At 36.1% G+C, this 19,224-nt stretch overlaps 1 protein-coding gene across 5 annotated transcripts in view; it reads left to right on the top strand.

Moving 5' to 3' along the window:
- Positions 1 to 708: 708 nt before the first annotated feature.
- LOC117402146 (protein BCAP-like) overlaps positions 709 to 19,224 on the top strand; it is a 26,625-nt gene continuing 8,109 nt past the window's right edge. For 2 of the 5 annotated variants that reach the window (XM_059031904.1, XM_059031900.1), the window contains exons 1-15: positions 1,105 to 1,154; positions 1,729 to 1,831; positions 2,097 to 2,213; positions 2,390 to 2,536; positions 4,865 to 5,052; positions 5,217 to 5,346; positions 6,901 to 7,032; positions 9,369 to 9,443; positions 9,598 to 9,669; positions 10,101 to 10,217; positions 13,251 to 13,436; positions 13,913 to 14,022; positions 15,581 to 15,716; positions 16,374 to 16,484; positions 17,381 to 17,485. In XM_059031904.1, the coding sequence (XP_058887887.1) occupies positions 1,120 to 1,154; positions 1,729 to 1,831; positions 2,097 to 2,213; positions 2,390 to 2,536; positions 4,865 to 5,052; positions 5,217 to 5,346; positions 6,901 to 7,032; positions 9,369 to 9,443; positions 9,598 to 9,669; positions 10,101 to 10,217; positions 13,251 to 13,436; positions 13,913 to 14,022; positions 15,581 to 15,716; positions 16,374 to 16,484; positions 17,381 to 17,485 (1,764 nt within the window). In that variant the 5' untranslated portion in view covers positions 1,105 to 1,119. Of the gene's footprint in view, positions 879 to 904; positions 983 to 1,104; positions 1,155 to 1,184; positions 1,335 to 1,728; positions 1,832 to 2,096; positions 2,214 to 2,389; positions 2,537 to 4,864; positions 5,053 to 5,216; positions 5,347 to 6,900; positions 7,033 to 9,368; positions 9,444 to 9,597; positions 9,670 to 10,100; positions 10,218 to 13,250; positions 13,437 to 13,912; positions 14,023 to 15,580; positions 15,717 to 16,373; positions 16,485 to 17,380; positions 17,486 to 19,224 lie in introns of those variants that run through there. The other 3 variants (XM_059031901.1, XM_059031902.1, XM_059031903.1) reach the window with 3 other exon arrangements.

The raw sequence follows: 19,224 nt of genomic DNA, 5'->3' as shown, positions 1-19,224 counted from the left end.
GGGCGCACATACGGTGGTGCTGCGTGTACAACTCGTAATAATTACGTCGTGCTTTATTCACTCTCAACACCCCTACCACGTGACGATAAACAGGGTATGGGAAGGGGAGAACATTGAACACAGTGATGAGCATCAATTGGTTATCCATGGTCAATACCCCATGAACCTTAGCTTTAGGGTTAGGTTATTGTTATGAAATAAACATAATTTTAGTACCTAAATGCATCATCCTTATCATGTGGTCGAGCTGTAGCGTATAATGTATGATTACGTCTATTACGAGTTGTACACGCAGCACTATCCTGTGTGAGCTACGCTGTGCGAGTCTGTGTTCTGCAGCAATACCCCTCTCCAAAACTTTGCACCGGCACCCGCTGCGCGTTAATCTCAGGGCTGCTGACCACAGGCACTGGAAAGGAGAGTTAACAGAATATTTATTTACACATATTGTTAAGGCTTTTGGAAGTTTTTAGAGATGAGGGCACATGAGCACGTCATTACGTCGCTGACTCAGCAAAGAAGAAAACACTATGTCCCTTCAAATACGCTCCGCAGTAGAATGGTATAAATGTAAATAAATATATATATATATATATATATATATATATATATATATATATATATATATATATATATATATATATATATATATATATATATCTCCTTGGTGAAAGCTGAATGCATACGTGGTTGCTAAGTTACAGCAACACGGAAGCCAATCACAGAAGAAGTAACAAGAGTAAGACATTTAAACTACCCAATCATAATTTGGCGTGATGCGTCAGCTGTAGGTGAAAGTGCAGCAGCTGATATTAACAGACAAACCGGAGGAAACAAGAGGAAAAAATACAGTTTGAATCAAACAACATTTTTAAAAGGTAACAGTTCAAGTGTTAATACAGTATTTTGTACAATTTATATGAATGTATGCATGTCTCTTGCAATAACTAAGGAAACTCAACTGGCTGGACACACGTTCACGGTATTTTTTTCGTGATAATTCATTTAATTTTATTCTAATAAACACAATTGGTTTGGAAGCTGTCAAAACTCGAATCGTGTTAGTTAGCGACTGGCACGTATAAAATTAGCTAGGACTTTTCAGAATGTAAATTGTGTATGGTTATCGCTATATTTCAAAACTATATTTTAAGGTAAACGACAATTAGTGTCGCTGAAGTGGTTCAGAATCGTGCCACCAAGTACTGTGTTTGTTATCTTATTGATTAGATAACCGAATACCAGTGATATCTGTGAGCGTGGGTGACTCAGATGATGAAGAATTCGAGCCCGTTTTTGAAGTGCAAAGGCACATTTTCCGTGAGAGTGTAACGGTAAAAATACTTATCAAGAAAAAGGTTAATAATCGTTCTGGGGTTCTTGCTAATTGTATTCTATTAAAAGTAGTGTATTCCTCTATCTTAGTTTGCTTTTGCACTTGCTTCGAGTTATGCTGGAAAAATAAAAGAAAACATCCAGCATACCTGTCAAGGTCCCAGAAGGCTGAATTATAATAAGATTTAGTAGATGTAAATGCAATTTCTCTCTTCAGTTTTTTACAGTTCTCCATAGTAGAGGACATGACAAGATAATAAAGATGAAACCGCTGCATCAAGTCAATTTCTTAATGTATTTTAATGATTGTTCAGAATGTCTTCAAATCAACCATGCATTGGTTTATGGGGTTAGTTAAGCAGCTTACACATTCATCATTTTTTTCTTCCTCAGCATGAAGGCCCGATCTTCTTCCCCAGTTCATGTACATGTAAACAAAATCACTCCTGTTTATGTGCATGTGCAAAGAAGCAAGTCTGTTCCAGCTTTAATTGAGGTAAATAAATGACATTTTCTGAAGAAACACATTCTAAAGGTATACAGATATATGTAGCACAGGCAATTTGCTTTTTTCGTTTCAGGAATTTATTATCAAAGATTTAATGTACATAAACTACCAAAATTTATAATGTTTAATATTTACTGTCATTGCATATCACTAGATAGAGTTTTTAATGATTGCAGAAAAATCCTCTTTTTTTGTTTGTTTTGAAGATGACAGTTGAAATATCAACGTCTAATCTTGTGTATTCCTTTCCTAGAAGTCCCATGTTGTCATATCAGCATCTGCAACAAACCCAGAACGTATGAGTACAAAGAAAGAGGGGAAAAGAATGGTTCAGAAGAAGGACAGGATGCCAAAGCAGAGTCACAAGGAGGTAGGTATGGCATTTCAGTTAGATGTTTCTTGAAGCAGCATTTGTATATTTTAAAGTTTCTTAACCTTTTGTTTTATATATCTTTTTAATACAGTGGCCTATTGTATGTATGTTGAAAGCATTTATTTCAGTATTGTATTGGAGTCTTGACAGTTTTGTATTGTTTCCCATGAAAGAGGGCTCCACACAAATCAACTATAACTTCTAGACAAGCAGAAAAGATCTCTTCAGTGATCCATTCGAGTGACTTTGACTTTAAGAAGGATGCTCTCGATAGACATGGTTATGACCTCAGAGTTGAAATGGAAGGTCTTGGACACAAGGTAAGGAGATTGTGTGTGTGTGTGTGTGTGTGTGTCTATATCTATCTATCTATCTATCTATCTATCTATCTATCTATCTATCTATCTATATATATATATATATATATATATATATATATATATATATACAGACGTGCTCAAATTTGTTGGTACCTTTACAGCTCATTGAAATAATGCTTCATTCCTCCTGAAAAGTGATGAAATTAAAAGCTATTTTATCATGTATACTTGCATGCCTTTGGTATGTCATAGAATAAAGCAAATAAGCTGTGAAAAGAGATGAATTATTGCTTATTCTACAAAGATATTCTAAAATGGCCTGGACACATTTGTTGGTACCCCTTAGTAATTGGATTATAGAGATATTTCAAACTAATTAGTTTCTTTAATTAGTATCACACATGTCTCCAATCTTGTAATCAGTCATTCAGCCTATTTAAATGGAGAAAAGTAGTCACTGTGCTGTTTGGTATCATTGTGTGCACCACACTGAAAGCAAAGGAGAGAGTTGTCTGAGGAGATCAGAAAGAAAATAATAGACAAGCATGGTAAAGGTAAAGGCTACAAGACCATCTCCAAGCAGCTTGATGTTCCTGTGACAACAGTTGCAAATATTATTAAGAAGTTTAAGGTCCATGGAACTGTAGCCAACCTCCCTGGGCGCGGCCGCAAGAGGAAAATCGACCCAAGAGTGAACAGACGGATAGTGCGAATGGTAGAAAAAGAACCAAGGATAACTGCCAAAGAGATACAAGCTGAACTCCAAGGTGAAGGTACGTCAGTTTCTGATCGCACCATCTGTCGCTTTTTGAGCGAAAGTGGGCTCCATGGAAGAAGACCCAGGAGGACTCCACTTTTGAAAGAAAAACATAAAAAAGCCAGACTGGAATTTGCTAAAATGCATATTGACAAGCCACAATCCTTCTGGGAGAATGTCCTTTGGACAGATGAGTCAAAACTGGAGCTTTTTGGCAAGTCACATCAGCTCTATGTTCACAGATGAAAAAATGAAGCTTTCAAAGAAAAGAACACCATACCTACAGTGAAACATGGAGGAGGCTCGGTTATGTTTTGGGGCTGCTTTGCTGCGCCTGGCACAGGGTGCTTTGAATCTGTGCAGGGCACAATGAAATCTCAAGACTATCAAGGCATTCTGGAGCGAAACGTACTGCCCAGTGTCAGAAAGCTCTGTCTCAGTCGTAGGTCATGGGTCCTCCAACAGGATAATGACCCAAAACACACAGCTAAAAGCACCCAAGAATGGATAAGAACAAAACATTGGACTATTCTGAAGTGGCCTTCTATGAGTCCTGATCTGAATCCTATTGAACATCTATGGAAAGAGCTGAAACTTGCAGTCTGGAGAAGGCACCCATCAAACCTGAGACAGCTGGAGCAGTTTGCTACAGAAAACGTTTGATTGCAGTGATTGCCTCTAAAGGTTGTGCAACAAAATATTAGGTTAGCGGTCCCATCATTTTTGTCCATGCCATTTTCATGTGTTTTCTTATTTACAATATTATGTTGAATAAAAAATCAAAAGCAAAGTCTGATTTCTATTAAATATGGAATAAACAATGGTGGACGTCAATTACTTTTGTCAGTTTCAAGTTATTTCAGAGAAAATTGTGCATTCTTCGTTTTTTGTGGAGGGGTACCAACAAATTTGAGCACGTCTGTGTATATATATATATATATATACAATTTATTTTTGTGTGTTGGAAAATTCTTCAATTAAGTTGGTTTTACTTTTTTAATGGACTAGAAATTGTAAATAGAGAAGGCACAATACACTATAAATCATGTTTTTTCCTTGACCTTTCCCACAAAACCTGTAAGTGTCAGGTACCAAATGCCATCCACACTTCCTAAATAAGGTACGATCAACACACTTTGAAACTCTGTGCTTGTTATTCACTTCATTCAAAGTGTGATGATCACACATTTATTTATGTACAGTAGGGTATGGGATGGAGAAGGCTAACAAAAACAGAAAGTTGTAAATGGTACACGTGAATCCCATCACATTCTACAATAGTTACAGAATTCAACCCAACGTGTACTGGCACGTCATTATCAAACAGAAGAAATTAAAGCAATAAATAAACAAACCAATGTAAACAAAACTGTGAAATCTGTTACACTATATAGTATACAAGCTTTAAGGTTTCTCATTTCATTGGACTGTTAATTAGCTCTACCTGTGCACAGGTGCAACCTGACACTGATTGTCCCCAGGCTATAATTAACAGATGTGATGCTTGTGCACCTGATGAGGAATTAAGCCAGACACATTGTAGTAAACATGGATTGAAATCATGTGTGTAGTTTTCAGAGAACAGGAGAAAGGATTTTTTAGAAGAGGTGTCAGAGGACCTGATCTCTACAACAACAGAGGACATGGAACTTGCAGCAGACCTAACTGGATACTCGGCGGGGCTTGAGAACCGAACCCAAGGGAGCATCAGACTGCACAATAGCCCTTCCACTCTACTCGGAGATCTACAAATGAATAGGTAGGTGGTGTTTCTACAACAGGCATCCAGAAACTGCTTGTACGGCTTATATTTTTTTCCCTAAATAGTAACAATGCTTGGAAATTGTAGGAGTGTGCCAATTTGGCTTGTATACAATTGTATTAGTATTTGTGGTTAACAACATTTTACTTGTTTTTATTAAGGTTGGGAAAAGATGGTCATGCTGAGGACAAGAGGTCTTTGTTGAAAACGCTCATTGAAGCAGAAATGGCAGCCAACTCTGCAGCAATACAGCTAGTTTCATTTAAGGATTCGGTTGCTGAATATTCCGATGTAAGTCAACTTTAATGTCTGTTGGATTAACTGTTTAAAACCACAGTAAGGTGTTAAACCACAGATGAAGGATGTATCATGACTATCTACTTATATAGAAGTATCTCTCCTGTGGAAGCCTAAGCATGCCAAAAGCAGTTTTATTGCCTTATAGTTCTCGAAATTGCTACTGCTGCTTTTGATAAGCAGTATACTTGTATTATATTTGCGTATTGTACTTTAGCATTTTACTTAAGGTTAACTGATGTTTTTATAGCTATAACCATACATATACATCTATGTGAATTGTTTTATTACTGAGAGGCAGTGAGATTTTCAGAGGGGAACAAGTAAGAACTAGCCTTAGGATTTGACTGTCACCGCTATCCAATAGCAGCTTATAAAAATGTAAAAATAACAAAAATAAATTATGGTTTATGCGCTTTAAAATGGACTCTATCTTAAAGGTAGATGACGCAGTCATAAATGTGCCACTCTGGATTTTGTCATGCTTGACACAAACCTTGCAGTACATCTTATTTTCAGAAGGCGTAGACTTACTGCAGCCAGTCAAATTGTGAAAGCAAGGTTACTTAAAGTGCGCTGTCTCTTTTCTCTGGCATGTTCCTTGTGTTTGCAAATCATTTTCTTTTTTATTTTGTGTGTGGGTGTGGGTGTAAAATCAATATGCTATTGATTTTATTCATCGCCGTGGTTTAAATGTAAACTTGATATTATAAACTAAATCTACTTTTTAGACATCAAAACAGTATACACACTTCAAAACACAAAATAGCTAAAGTGAATAGCCATTTCCTCACATTGTTTCTTTGAAACGGACCATATGACATTGTTGTTCTAATATTTTACACTAAATCTGGTAATACGAATACGTTAGTAATAAGACATTAAGCAACCATCCCTTAAAACTATATAGTTTTAAGGACTTAAATATTTTACACTGATTAAAGATTGACCTACCAAATAAGTGTGTTGTGTTCAAGCAGTTGGTCTTTTTCAAAAAAGAAATACATAATTGAAACATGAAACATAATGTGAGGAAATTGCCATTTTTATACTGTCTTTATGTCTTAAAAAGTACATTTTGTTTATACCAAAAGTTCAGTTAAACCACGGCAATGAATAAATAAATGGTGGAAGTAATCGCACAGACAAAATTCAATGAAACACTGACGCATTCACATAATGCAAAATTCTGCATGACAAGGGGAGATGAAGGGAGGTTTCAGTTCTGAGTGACTGTTTTGTAAGCATTATGAATGTTTGTTCACCACTGCTACACCCTGTTACAAAATTGACATTTCCTGCATTTTTTAAACTCCAAGCCTGTGAACGTGAGAATATGTCTGTACGCTTTTTTTTAAGCACTCACCCACAGGACTACGGAGACAAAGACATCAACTAGTCCTCATTAGTTTCAATTTGCTCGGGCGAGCGCTGGTTTCTAACCGTGGATCTATTTTAAAATAAGTAAAGCTAAATATTTTGGCACTAAAATATCCCATCAGATGTCTATTTTTTTGTATTTTCTTATTTTTATATAATTTTTTAAAGGATGGAAGACTTGCTAATCAAGATGTGATGAGGATGTCCAGACAGAGAAATCTTTTGCTGGAGAAGCTGGATAACTTTAAAGTCATCAATAAAACACTCCGTCACCTACTGAAGGATCTGCAGGGTGAAGAAGTGAGTATAAAAAAAGATCAAAAAGGAAATATTGAACCTGCAAACCCACCCCTCCCTACACCCGTTATTCAGTGAGTACTAGTATTGACAACTGGCTGAACATCACCACTGACACTGTTTAATTAAAGGTTGTTGCAAAAAGCTATGCAGATATAAGCCAGGGCTTTGTTGAACCTGTTGCAGGATATGGAAAACACTGTATGATTTTTAACAGATAGATAAATCGTTCAAGAAGGCATTCCTAAAATAAATGACAAAATGTAAAGTAAATGTCATAAAACCAGCAAGAAACTACAGAATTTAAATTTTGCTACAATACAATTCACATTTCTATAGCGCCTTTTATCACAAGGATCCCAAAGCGCTTCACACACACAAAATGAACAATAAACTATTAAATTGAAAAGTCCTACAGAATTTGATAAAAACAGAAATTAAGAGATATAAAATGTTGTTTGTAAAAATAGAACAAGTAAGAGTCTAAACAGAAATGTAATACAATTTGAATTAAAAAAAAAAAGACAAAAAGAAAATGCAGTTTTGATTGTAAAACAGGAAAACAAATACGTTTTCAATTGTGACTTTAACAGTAAGTGTCCTAGCTTTTCTGACGGAAGGCAGAGCATTTCAGAATTTAGGAGCTTCAAGCTGTACCCACACTGGACGCAAGCGAATAATTTAGAAGTCACCGCAGCCAAATGGGAGTATCCACACCAGCAGCAAGCGATGCGAGTGACGTCGCTTTGAACAAATTTCGCGTTGCTAAAATAGAACCTGTTTCCGTTTTTTTTTTTTTGTTTTTTTTTTTTTTTTTCTTCGGCGCTCAACTGGAATGAAACTGACCAATCAGAAGCAATGTTAACACCCTTGACACACGTCAAACACACGCCTCAAAACACGTCACGCCTAAAAACGAGTTAATCATGGACGACGAAAAGTTAATTTATGAGGTGCAGCAGTATCCATTATTATATGATTGCAAATTGAACGACTACAAAGACATTGGGAAGAAAGACACTGCCTGAGTGGCTTGCAGGTGGTGCATTTTGCAGCACCAAGACATTTTCTTTCCAATCATGCAAGTTGCATAAAAATAGGTTTATTAATAAGCAAAAATAAACCAGACCATACATCCAGTCTACATATGTAGCATTTAAATGAAAAATGTGCACTTTTGCTGGCTTTCAAAAATAATACAAAAAAGGTCCCACATTCACACAACTTGAACATGTGACCTAATTTTAAGCTATGGCTTTTTTTTTTGTGATAAATAACGTTTTGTTCACTAAATTGTTCCGTGGCACAAATTCGTGACAAGAAGAATGTCTTTGCATACACATAAAGTGAAGTTTTGTGGAGAGTCACCAAACAAACAAAAATATTATCGAGGTCCTACTATTCTATACATTTTAAACAAAGCCAGCAGTATGTTTGTGTTCTATGTGACACATCCCAACATTACCAAGCTCATACATAGTTTTGAAGACTATGAGCCATATTTATAAAGCTTTTTCTGTCAAATTCACCAAACTATTTTAAAACTAGGTTCGAATCCAGGCTATGTCACTGCCGACCGTAATCTGGTTCCTAGGGGCGGCGCACAATTGGTTGAGCGCCGCCCGGGTAGGGAGGGCTTAGGTCGGCAGGGCAATCCACAGTTCATCATGCACCAGCAACCCCTGTGGCTGATAGGGCGCCTGCGGGTCTGCAGTGGAGCCATTCAGATCTGTGTTGTCCACTGGCACTATAGGTCTGGTGGCTTCGCTGTGGATCCGCAATGCGAAAAATGACGGATTGGCAGGAACATGTTTCAGAGGATGCGTGTTTCAGCCTCTGTTTCCTGAGTTGCCAGGGGGTTGCCGTTCGGCAACTTTGCTCGCATCGCTCTGTCCAGTGTGGATGCAGCCTTACAAGAAAAGGCTCTTTCCGTATTAATTGTATTCACCCTGGAATAACCAGCAAACCTGCATCCTGTGATCTAAGAGTGCAGTTAGGAGTATACACGGTCAGTAATTCCTGTAAGTAACTGGTGTTAATCCATTCAGAGTCTTAGGTCTTACAGGGTTAAAAGCAAAATCTTGAAATCAATTCTAAACTGCACTGGGAGCCAGTGCAAAGAGGCCGAAACAGGAATAATATGTTCCTTTTTCTGGTTTGTCAAAATTCTAGGGGCAGTGTTCTGAATGAGCTGTAAGCGAGACACCACATGTTTTGGGATACCAGAGAAATGTGCATTACAATCTTGCAGCATTTCCTTTAAAGTAGGACCCATGTACTCTACTCTGAGATCTAGAACGTTAAATCATGTTTTCCCTCTGTTTTTTGACATCTACTAGACCAGTCGTCTTCAAGCTGACAAACACGTTGATGTTTTACTGAAGAAGCTGACAGAGGCTGAATCTGAGAACATGGTGAGCTCCATGGCAGGTTTATCTAGACCTGTCTTTATATAGGAGGTGCAGTGACATGAGGCCTCCATAGGGGAGCAACATTTTTAAAGCATTGTTTGGAGCAAGACAAAATTATACTTTTGTGTTTTTTTGTTTGTTTGTTTTTCTTTGTCAGCATTTAAGAAGAAGAATTGATGAAAAAGAGAGAATTATTGAAGAACTTAGAGATATGCGTCAAAAGGACAGGGTGAGTGAAGCAATCTAGAGATGTTTTGTCTTGTAAGGATTATATCTGTTTTGAGTAATTAATCATGACTTAATAGTAACCTAAACCTTAGAGAGTGAGTTTATTAGCTTTATGTATTGTATTGTATTGTATTGTATTGTATTGTATTTAAAATCGTTATTGTACATATCCTGAATTAAGAGAAAGTAACAGAACCTAAAGATTCTCAGCACAATACAAGGAGGACCGGCAATGTTAAAGTAATAAGACAGGTTTATGTTAACAATATGGAATACATTTGCTTAGCATTAATTAGGGCTTTAAGAGGAAAATATTACCACACTAAAATATTTGTAATCATTTATAAAAGATTTGCATAAGTTTGTGGTATGCTACTGACAGAAATAGAAATTGAGAATTGTTTTTGTCTGCAATACCAACTATCCTTCCAGGACAACACTGATACAGTCGTCCAGCTATCCAAGTCGGTGGAGGCAACTCGGGCTCACTTGCAAGGGCAGCTACGTAACAAAGAGTCTGAGAATAGCAGGATGACTACACAATTACGGGTAAGGGCACTAAATGTACTGCCCTCAGCATTAATGTGCAGGGTACAGTCTGTCTGCAACATGTAGCTATTGAATATGTTATTTTTAAATCCTCACCTCATACATAGCATTTTTTTCATGAACAAATGCATTTTCAAATTCAGTTCCATAGTATTGTTTAGTTATTAAAATGTATTGATCAGCCTTTTTATTGGAAAGGTTAGGTTATTATCAATGTTCAGTAAAATAGTTGCAGACAAAAGTATTGACACCCAACACTTAATATAAGATTATTTAAAAAAAAATTTAAAAAAAAAATTTGTTAAATACAAGCATTTATTTACTGTTTAATATGACAAAGACCAAAAATACACAGTTTGTGGTAGTTTAACAAGAAATCTATAAAAAAAACAAAAGCACAGAAATTTCAAATATTTTTTCATGACAAAAGTATTGGTACCTTTACATAAAAAAATCTTTAAAAATGTAATATAACTAATTAAGTATATTCATTGATTGAAAACCATTACACAGTAATTACGTGGTATTATAAAATCAACAGCCAGAAAAGAGGCAGTTATTTCCAACATCTGTTGAAAAACATTTTGGGAACATGGCAGATGTTCAAAGGTGTTGGATTCATGGTTGAGGAAAGCTCTTGTTGCAAACTACAACAAAGGAAATGTCTACAGAGCAGTATCAAAGAAATGTGGAATACCAAAATCCACAATCGGAGCAATAAACTGAAACGCTTGAAAGAAGTGGACATCCAAAAAGAACTATGGGTACAGCAGGTAAAGAAAATTCAGAAAACAAACAGCCTAAATTTTGCCAAGAAATTTGAACAGGATTCTGAAGCATGAGGCTAAAATATAACTTTTCCCCAGAAACGGACCACAGTATGTTTGGAGAAAAAAGGGAAAGCCTTCAATGAAGAACACCTTGTACCTACAGTTAAACATGGAGGTGGTTTGATCATGATATGGGTGTGTTGTATCAAAACATTCTACAAAGTGCAATGATACCATCAGCTCGTAGACTGATTGGCAGATAGTTTGTCTTCCAACATGACAACCACCCAAAGCATATGGCTAAGTCAACTCTGGAATTCTTCATTGTGTTTCCAAATTGTCTGAGCTGAAGGAAATATGCAAGACAGAATGGGCCCAGATGTCCCCAACAAGATGTAACATACTGGTCTGAAAGCCATAATAAAAGCAAAAGAAGAACACCCAAAATACTAAAGCGGATGCCAATACTTTTGTCATTGAACGAATACTTTAAATAAATAAGTTTGCTTTTTGATAAAGGTCATTTGTTAAATTCCTAGAAAGTGTGTGTTTTGCTTCTTGTTTTAATAAAAAGTGGTTAAAGTTTACTAAATGTCTATCCTTGTTGCTTTGAATTATGGTATAATATGTGTAGTGTCAGGACGTTTAGTCTGCAATCTATGTAATATGGACATTAAAAAAGATCTGGATTCAGGGTGGGTGGGAAACAAAATCAGGTTCTAGTCAGGGCTTAAGGCGTAAGTCACATAGACTAAAAAATTAAATGCCTGTCTATGTCAGAAGCACACGTATCAACTGAAAAGTATGACGTTGTTGGAATCTCAGAAGCTTGATTTAGTCCTGAAGATGGAGAACAATTCCACATACTGGGATATAAACTGTTCTAGATGGGCGAGGAGTAGTTGTAGCTCTATATTGTAGGGATGGGCTAGAAGTAAAAAAAGCTCAGTCTACAAACCAAAGCCAGTCAATTTGGGTACAGCTTGTAGGTAAAAGCACTAACATTTTGTCTATAGGGGTATGTTACAGACCCTCAGGTCAGTATAGAAATGATAGCAAATTATTAAAGAAGCAATTAGAAATGCATGTAGGGGCAAGAATACTGTAATCAGGGGTGAAGTTGAATTGTCCCAATATAAACTGGGAAAATCCAGTGGGATGTGGTACAGTAGAAACTGAACTGATTGCTGCAGGAAATGACTGTTGTCTGACCCAGTGTGCCAAAAACATGACACGGGACAGATACATTATAGATCTGCTGTTCACAAACAACCAGGACATGCTTAATATATTGAATTACATACTGCTTTGTAACATCTTCTAATGTCTGACAGAGGGACATTAAAACAGCTTTAACAAAATATATAAGGCTTTGATGAATGAACATCTTAACCTCACTGCTGTACCTACAGGGATTACTAATGTGTCACTCTCTACGCTGCCTTTTATCTATTCATCTTCATTCTGAATGGATCTTTATTGAGATATGGGTGTGCTTTGTTTTCTGAAACCTAAATAAAACATTCTAGAAGAATCTCTACCTGCCGGTAGCAATTGAATTGTAATTTTACAGCTGTGATGTGTTTATGGGAATTGAAATTTGCGTAGAAAAACACATTCAGATATCAGTAATGTATCTGTAAGATCTACAGCTACGGCCAAAGGTTTTGTATCGCCCTATAGAATTAACACATGTTATGTCTCAAAGTCGAATGAAACCTGCTGAATAATGTTATGTTAACATATTGAATTACATACCACTTTGTAGTTTTCCCAAATACTTAACGAAAAACTGACAAATTGAAAAATGTGACATGAAATTCTGTACTATTATTATGGCTTCTGGTAGACTTTTGCGATATCGTTTTGTAGTTTCTTTGATTAAATGATGTTAAATAAAAGATCTAAAGTATGTTCATATAGTTCTTTTTTTTTTAATTATGTCTCAGTCCTAAAATTCTAGGTGATGCAATGTTTTGGCCATAGCTGTATGTCGCTTTGTGGGTATTTCCAAACGCCTAAATAATACCTAAAAAAAACTGGGAACATAAAAAAAATTGATTCTGTGCTTTTAAATTAGTTCCCCTCCAGTAGGGGAAAATGGTGTGCTAACAAGGGATGAGCCTTTTGTCATTTCCAAACCTATCTTATGTTCTTATCAAAGTATACTCATTTATTAATCAATGCCACAAAATTAAACTTAGATTCTCGGTAAAATGTGGATTTATGCACGTAACAATAATTTTCAATCATTTTTTGATAGGGTCTTGAGCAAACAGTAACTGAACGAAAACTTGAGATTGAACATCTGAAAAGCCAAATATCACATGTAAAAGAGAAGGCTGATCAAGAGAAAGAAGCTCTTAAAAAAGCCACACGAGCTCAGAAGCAAAGAGCAGTACGTTTTGAGAGAGCAGTTGAAAAACTTCAGGATCAGCTTAAAGATAAGGCAAGTTGGTTTGTTTTTGTACATTTTACATTTTTGATATCGGTGATATACCAGATGTAATTATTTTAAAAAAAGTCTGTTCAGTTCCATTCTTGATTTTGTTTAAAAAATGTTTCATATCTTATTTGATTAAAATGTAGTTGTAATGTAAAATGAAGGTACAGGCTACTGTAGTGCAGTCAGGTATCCCCCTCACATCTCCAGTCCTGGGCCTCTTTCAAGCAGGGGCTTCCTGTCCAAAGGTTGGGTGACTAATTGTATCGTGATATTGTATCGCATGCTGAGTGGTCTGATGTAGAACAGGACCTTTATTCAGTTGTTCAAGAATTGCTACTATAACCTATGAGGTTTTAGAATTATTGGGTGATTTCTCAATCCCTGCAGTGCCCCTAATACTCCTGCTGTTCAGGGTACATTGTATTGTTAGTGGATTTATGAACTCCTCTGTACGGACTGTTTATGTTCTGTACATTAAGGATATTAAGCTGATTGAAGCACGCTCTGCTGCAAACACATGGAGAAGTCATCAAGAACAGAGCACTGAGGAAAAAGCTCAACTGGAAGCCAAGATCACAACTCTCCAACAGTAAGTTGAGCAAAATCCATACATTTAAGGAGAGGGAGAGGAATGTCTAGACTGAAAGACATGTTTTTTTCATTTCAATTATACCACAGACCTTTTAAGATTTTGAAGAAAGCAGCTTGCCTTTATCTTTGATAGTTGTGCAGGATATATAGTGCTGTTCGTGGGATATGGTGTTTAATATAGTAATGGTAATGGTATGCCTGAATTGGAATGGGCTTTCAACTTCGACAGTGAATGCTTATGGCACAAAATCAAATTGTCCTATTCCAGTTCACATGACTGCTTATAAAACTGGAGCACACATGTAACATGCAATATACCATTTAGTGTAAGCTATGTTTTAAATAACACCAGTGGTTTTATATCTGTTTAAGGAATAGCATTCCAAATACACTAACTGCTTTCTCAGTCTACATCAGTACCATTCAGCTTGTAGCAACATGTGCAAATGACACATGCCAGAGGTCTATTGACCTCGTATCGTATCTTGCAGGATCGGATATGACAGGCTCTAGGAGTTTGAAGTTGTTTCTTATTCGTTAAATTGTGTGGTGTGTGTTTTTTGTTTTTTTTTTGTTTCCTTTTCAAATAAAGATTGCTCCAATGACAATTTGGATTAAATAGCACTGAGAATCTAGCGCAGCGGGGGGTTTTACCCTTGTTTCTTGTTTCTGCATTCAGCTCTAATTGGTTATCTTAAAGCTTGCTCTTAATTGTATTAATACTTTTACTGTGATTCTTGAAATGTATTTCTGTTTACGACTGTAAGTCGCCCTGGATAAGGATGTCTGCTAATAAATAATAATAATAATAATAATAATAATAATAATAATAAAGCTATAATTACTCTTTTTTTCCCTGCAACTTGCTGTTACTGACCATTTTTTTGTTTGTTTTCCCGGTGCCTGCAGCTGCAGTATTTTAGTTCCTGATCGTACTAAATACAGATAGTAAACATTTCATGAAGGCTTGTTTAATCTATAGCCATTAAAATAAATATTTCACTGGTTACAATTTATGATTATAAGCTAGAGGCAATGATGGTGACTGTAGAGCAGTATCTGAAGAAATTAAATCAAATTGTTCGTTATACATCTGAATTAAACAAAAATGTCTAACAGTTTATGTCTTTAAGGTAACAATCTTAAATTCATTTTTTAAAAATGCCTGTTTTTTGCTTTGTTAATACCTTCATCAGTTCTAATCAGCTTTTTCAATAGTGATGATGGTATCCTATATTAAAATGTATACTATGCTTCAATGCTTAAAAAAATGGGTAGTACTGAAACTGGATTTTGACTTGCATTCTTCAAAATAGATTTGTATGATTTTTACAGAATTTGCAGCAGTCATATTGCAAAATGCAAGCTGTTTATAGAGAGGAGGGTCTTTATATTTTGAGTGATCACTATAGACAGGTCCCGTATTGATAGTCTTAAAAGTGTTTCTCTCTCGTAACACTGAATCAGATAACAAACCTTACCTGCTACAACAGAGTTGGTCATTTGCATGTAAATAATATTACATTCAATTATAAGTCATGTCATTTTATTCTTAGTCAGATTACTGACTTGATTGAACAGCTGCAGAAAGCCAGAGATGGTGCCAGAATTTCAAGTGAAGACATCTTACAGAAAGTAGAGGCTGTCAACTCTGAGACTGCCAATCTTAACCTTGAAAATGCTAGACTAAAGGTACAGTACTTTTTACAGTTGAGCTGTATAATGATATTACATGTTCTCACAGTGTAGTTGTCATGGTCATTCATGATCTTTCAAAGGCAGTTCCCACTTTTTATTGTTCACAGTTCTTTGTAATGTACCCTGAAAAGGGCAGAAATACATATTTATAAATGCCGGTTTCTATAAAAGGTTAAGTGACTTTATCCTGTTACACAGAAAAGTGATACTTATTCTGAGGTTTACTTTTTTTCCCCCCACAAGCACCAATTTCAAAGGAATGCATTCCAAAAACAAGTCTGTGCCTGTATTACTATCTTTGGCACATGAATTGGCTTTTCATTTTAAATTACTTCATCAGGTCTAAATTGCCTGTTGCTAAATTTAGGCCATAACTATAGTGCATTTGTTACTACATATTACATTTTTTTTACACATTCTGAGGAGGTGTTTCCTCAGTTTTTGGTTAATTATCCATATTGCATATGATAGAAAAAAGGATTCCAAGATAGGTGTTGTTCATGCCACATATGGCCACAATGTCAATTCATTTCCATTGACCTAATTACTCCAAATCCTATTTTTTTCACTAAAAAAGAACCACTGGTCCACTGAAGCTGGAATGAGTAAAACTAAGTGAGACATAGTACTGATGGATATTATTCATTCCAGGCATCTATAGCTGCTTTGGAAGAACAAGCCACTTGCACTGAAGCAGAACTCAAAGAACAAAAAGAAAATGCTGATCAACACAAAGACCTTGCTGAGCAGTATAAAACCCAGGTCAGTACACACCTCTAAACACAATCTGAATAAAACCCATTTTCACTAGAGAAGCTTGACTGGGCTAGGAAAAGCGTGTTGACTGATTTCATGGGTTACAATAATGTAGTTGATTTCATGATTAAAAAGGATGCTCATAACTTTAACAAACAGTGACATTACAGTATGACTACATTTAGTTAGACCCACTATGAGTGAGCTTTGTTGCTGTTGGAAAAAGACACATTATTTAAGTACCAAAATGGTCTTGTCATTATAAAATGGAGATCTTTTAGTTACATAATCAGAGGTTTTTTTAGGTTGTCATGCTGATGCGCTGGGGAGGCCGCACTGTGGTTGATCCCCGGAGCTAGCATCGCAGCCATTGTGTTGTGCTGATGCGCCAGGGAGGCAAAATAAGCTGATCCCTGGAGCCAGCATTACACTTCAGCCATTAACACCACGCAGAAGGATATCTACATCATCATATGGAAGGAAGCGCAAATGGATGGAGACGCAGATGGATCACATTAGTTTACTGTAAAGCTACGTCTTAGTTGGTGCTTATCTTGGCGAGAGCTGAGTTCAAATCAGCATGAAGTTTTAACATCTACTCTCGTGTAATGGAAATCATTTTAGAAACTTAAATGATACTTTTCACACATTACTGTAGACTGATGTCATGTGCTCTACAACCAAAACCAAATGCATGTCCTTTTAGGCAGTGAAGCGCTCTCATACCATGGTGAAGATGGGTTTTTACTATCAAATTCTGTTGAAGTGTCATGGTTGACTTTTGAGATGTGGTCGGGTGTTGCTTCAGTAGGCTAATCCATTAGTCACAACTTCACAACAGCAATATTGTTATTCTCAAACTGACATCTGACTTAAAACGTCTACTTCATTTTCCAATGCAGGTAAAAGATTTGCAGAAGGAAGCAGAGGAACTGAAGACTAGGTTTGAACACGTTTTAAAAGAAAATGAACTTTCAAAAGACACCAAAGAAACAGAGGTTTCAAAAGTAGGTTGTCACCAGACTTTTAAAACCATTTTATTTATAAATAACTTTTTGTTTTGAAGTTTAAAATGATGTAATGTTTGCTTGTCTTAATTCTATTTTGATAACTCCTGCTGTCACGCAACATCTTTTATTGCGTTCACGACTCCTGCTACAGCTAACCCTAACCCCAGAGTCAGAAATTATAATATAGAAAAAATGTTATCCTGAGCTTTATTACAGTTGAATGAAAGGAGAACATTTATGCTGGAAACAGATTTGTTTGCAAGTGCAAGGCGTGCTTTTGAAAGACCAAACAAAAAAATAGTTTGGCAATTGCTAAAGAAATCTTGTTTCTGTTGGGATAGCCTGCTCCCAGACCCCATTCACACTACTGTGCTGGCCCAGGGCCGCCGCATTTTTAGGTCTGCAACCCTGTTCACATTTTGTGATTTAAGGTGCCTTTGCCCATTCACATGTGTAACTGAAAAGCAGTTCTAAAATGTGGCAAATGTATTTTTATATATATATTAAAAAAACATATTTTATTGACTATTTTGACTTAATATTATGGTGTGTAACAGGGTGACGGTCCAAGCTTACCCCCACCCACAATCACATTATTCTCTCAAGAACACAGAGGTATTTAGAACACAGGAAACAGCAACTTGCTAGTGTTGACAGGTATAAATATTTATTGTCCTAACAGAAACTTCACAGATTGCAAATGACTATCATTGATTGACATTCACAAGACAAGCTCTCAACTTACCACCTAATACTAGTGCGGCTTCTCCCTCCTGAGGAAAGACACGGCATTCAATACTGTTAAATACATTACACATGTTTCTTCTCATTTATACGTATTTGTTTACAAACACGATTGTTGAATTATTCTATTGTTTACTCGTTGTTATTATCATTGCAACCACATTGGTCATGTGATATGAAAAGGCCGACCCTTGTCTGCTTTGCGTTCATATACTTTTAAAGACTGGCCCTGGTCTTGAATTGCAGGCCCTGGGCCACATCGAAACGGCAGACAAAATCTGGGCCGGCCCTGGGCTGCCTTTTCTTTTTTGGAGCATCCCTCTGAGAACCCTCCAGGCTTACTACTTTTAGGCATTTAAAGGAAACTCATCCTTTTATTCTTGTGTATTGTCTTAAGTGTTTTGATTGAATTTTTGGTAAGCAAATGTGATACTGATCCTGGTTCGGTTTGCTCTCCCTGTGCCTCTTCCTCTGGGCTGTGGTTCAAGCCATGCATTTTTTTTTAATGTGTGTGTGTGTGTTTTTTTTTTTTCCCAAATTATGAATCTACTTTCAGAGCTTTCTTGCGTGCAGCGCTTTTGTGATGGGTTTATTGGAGGACTTCATGTTTCAGCAGAACCAATTTATTTAACAGTACCTGCACTTTCCAAAAATATAACATTTAGCGGAGTCCTTTCAATGCTTTGCTGTTGTAATTGCAACCAAATAATTGATGCTTCTCTGTAAATACATTTTTTTTCAGCTAAATGGTTCAGTGTTTTATTTGAATGAATTTTCATTCACTCTGAAGCATCCAAATTTAGACAGAAGGAGATGTCACGGCTATATATATATATATATATATATATATATATATATATATATATATATATATATATATATGTGTATATATTATGTGTGTGTATATATATATATATATATATATATATATATATATATATATATATATATATATATAGATAGATAGAGTTAAATATTCTCTTTTAAGTAGT

The sequence above is a fragment of the Acipenser ruthenus genome, chromosome 10 (genome assembly GCF_902713425.1).
Source record: "Acipenser ruthenus chromosome 10, fAciRut3.2 maternal haplotype, whole genome shotgun sequence".
Lineage (NCBI taxonomy): Eukaryota > Metazoa > Chordata > Actinopteri > Acipenseriformes > Acipenseridae > Acipenser > Acipenser ruthenus.
The sequence above is the reverse complement of the archived record's forward strand: the minus strand, read 5'-3'. Positions and strand labels throughout refer to the sequence as shown.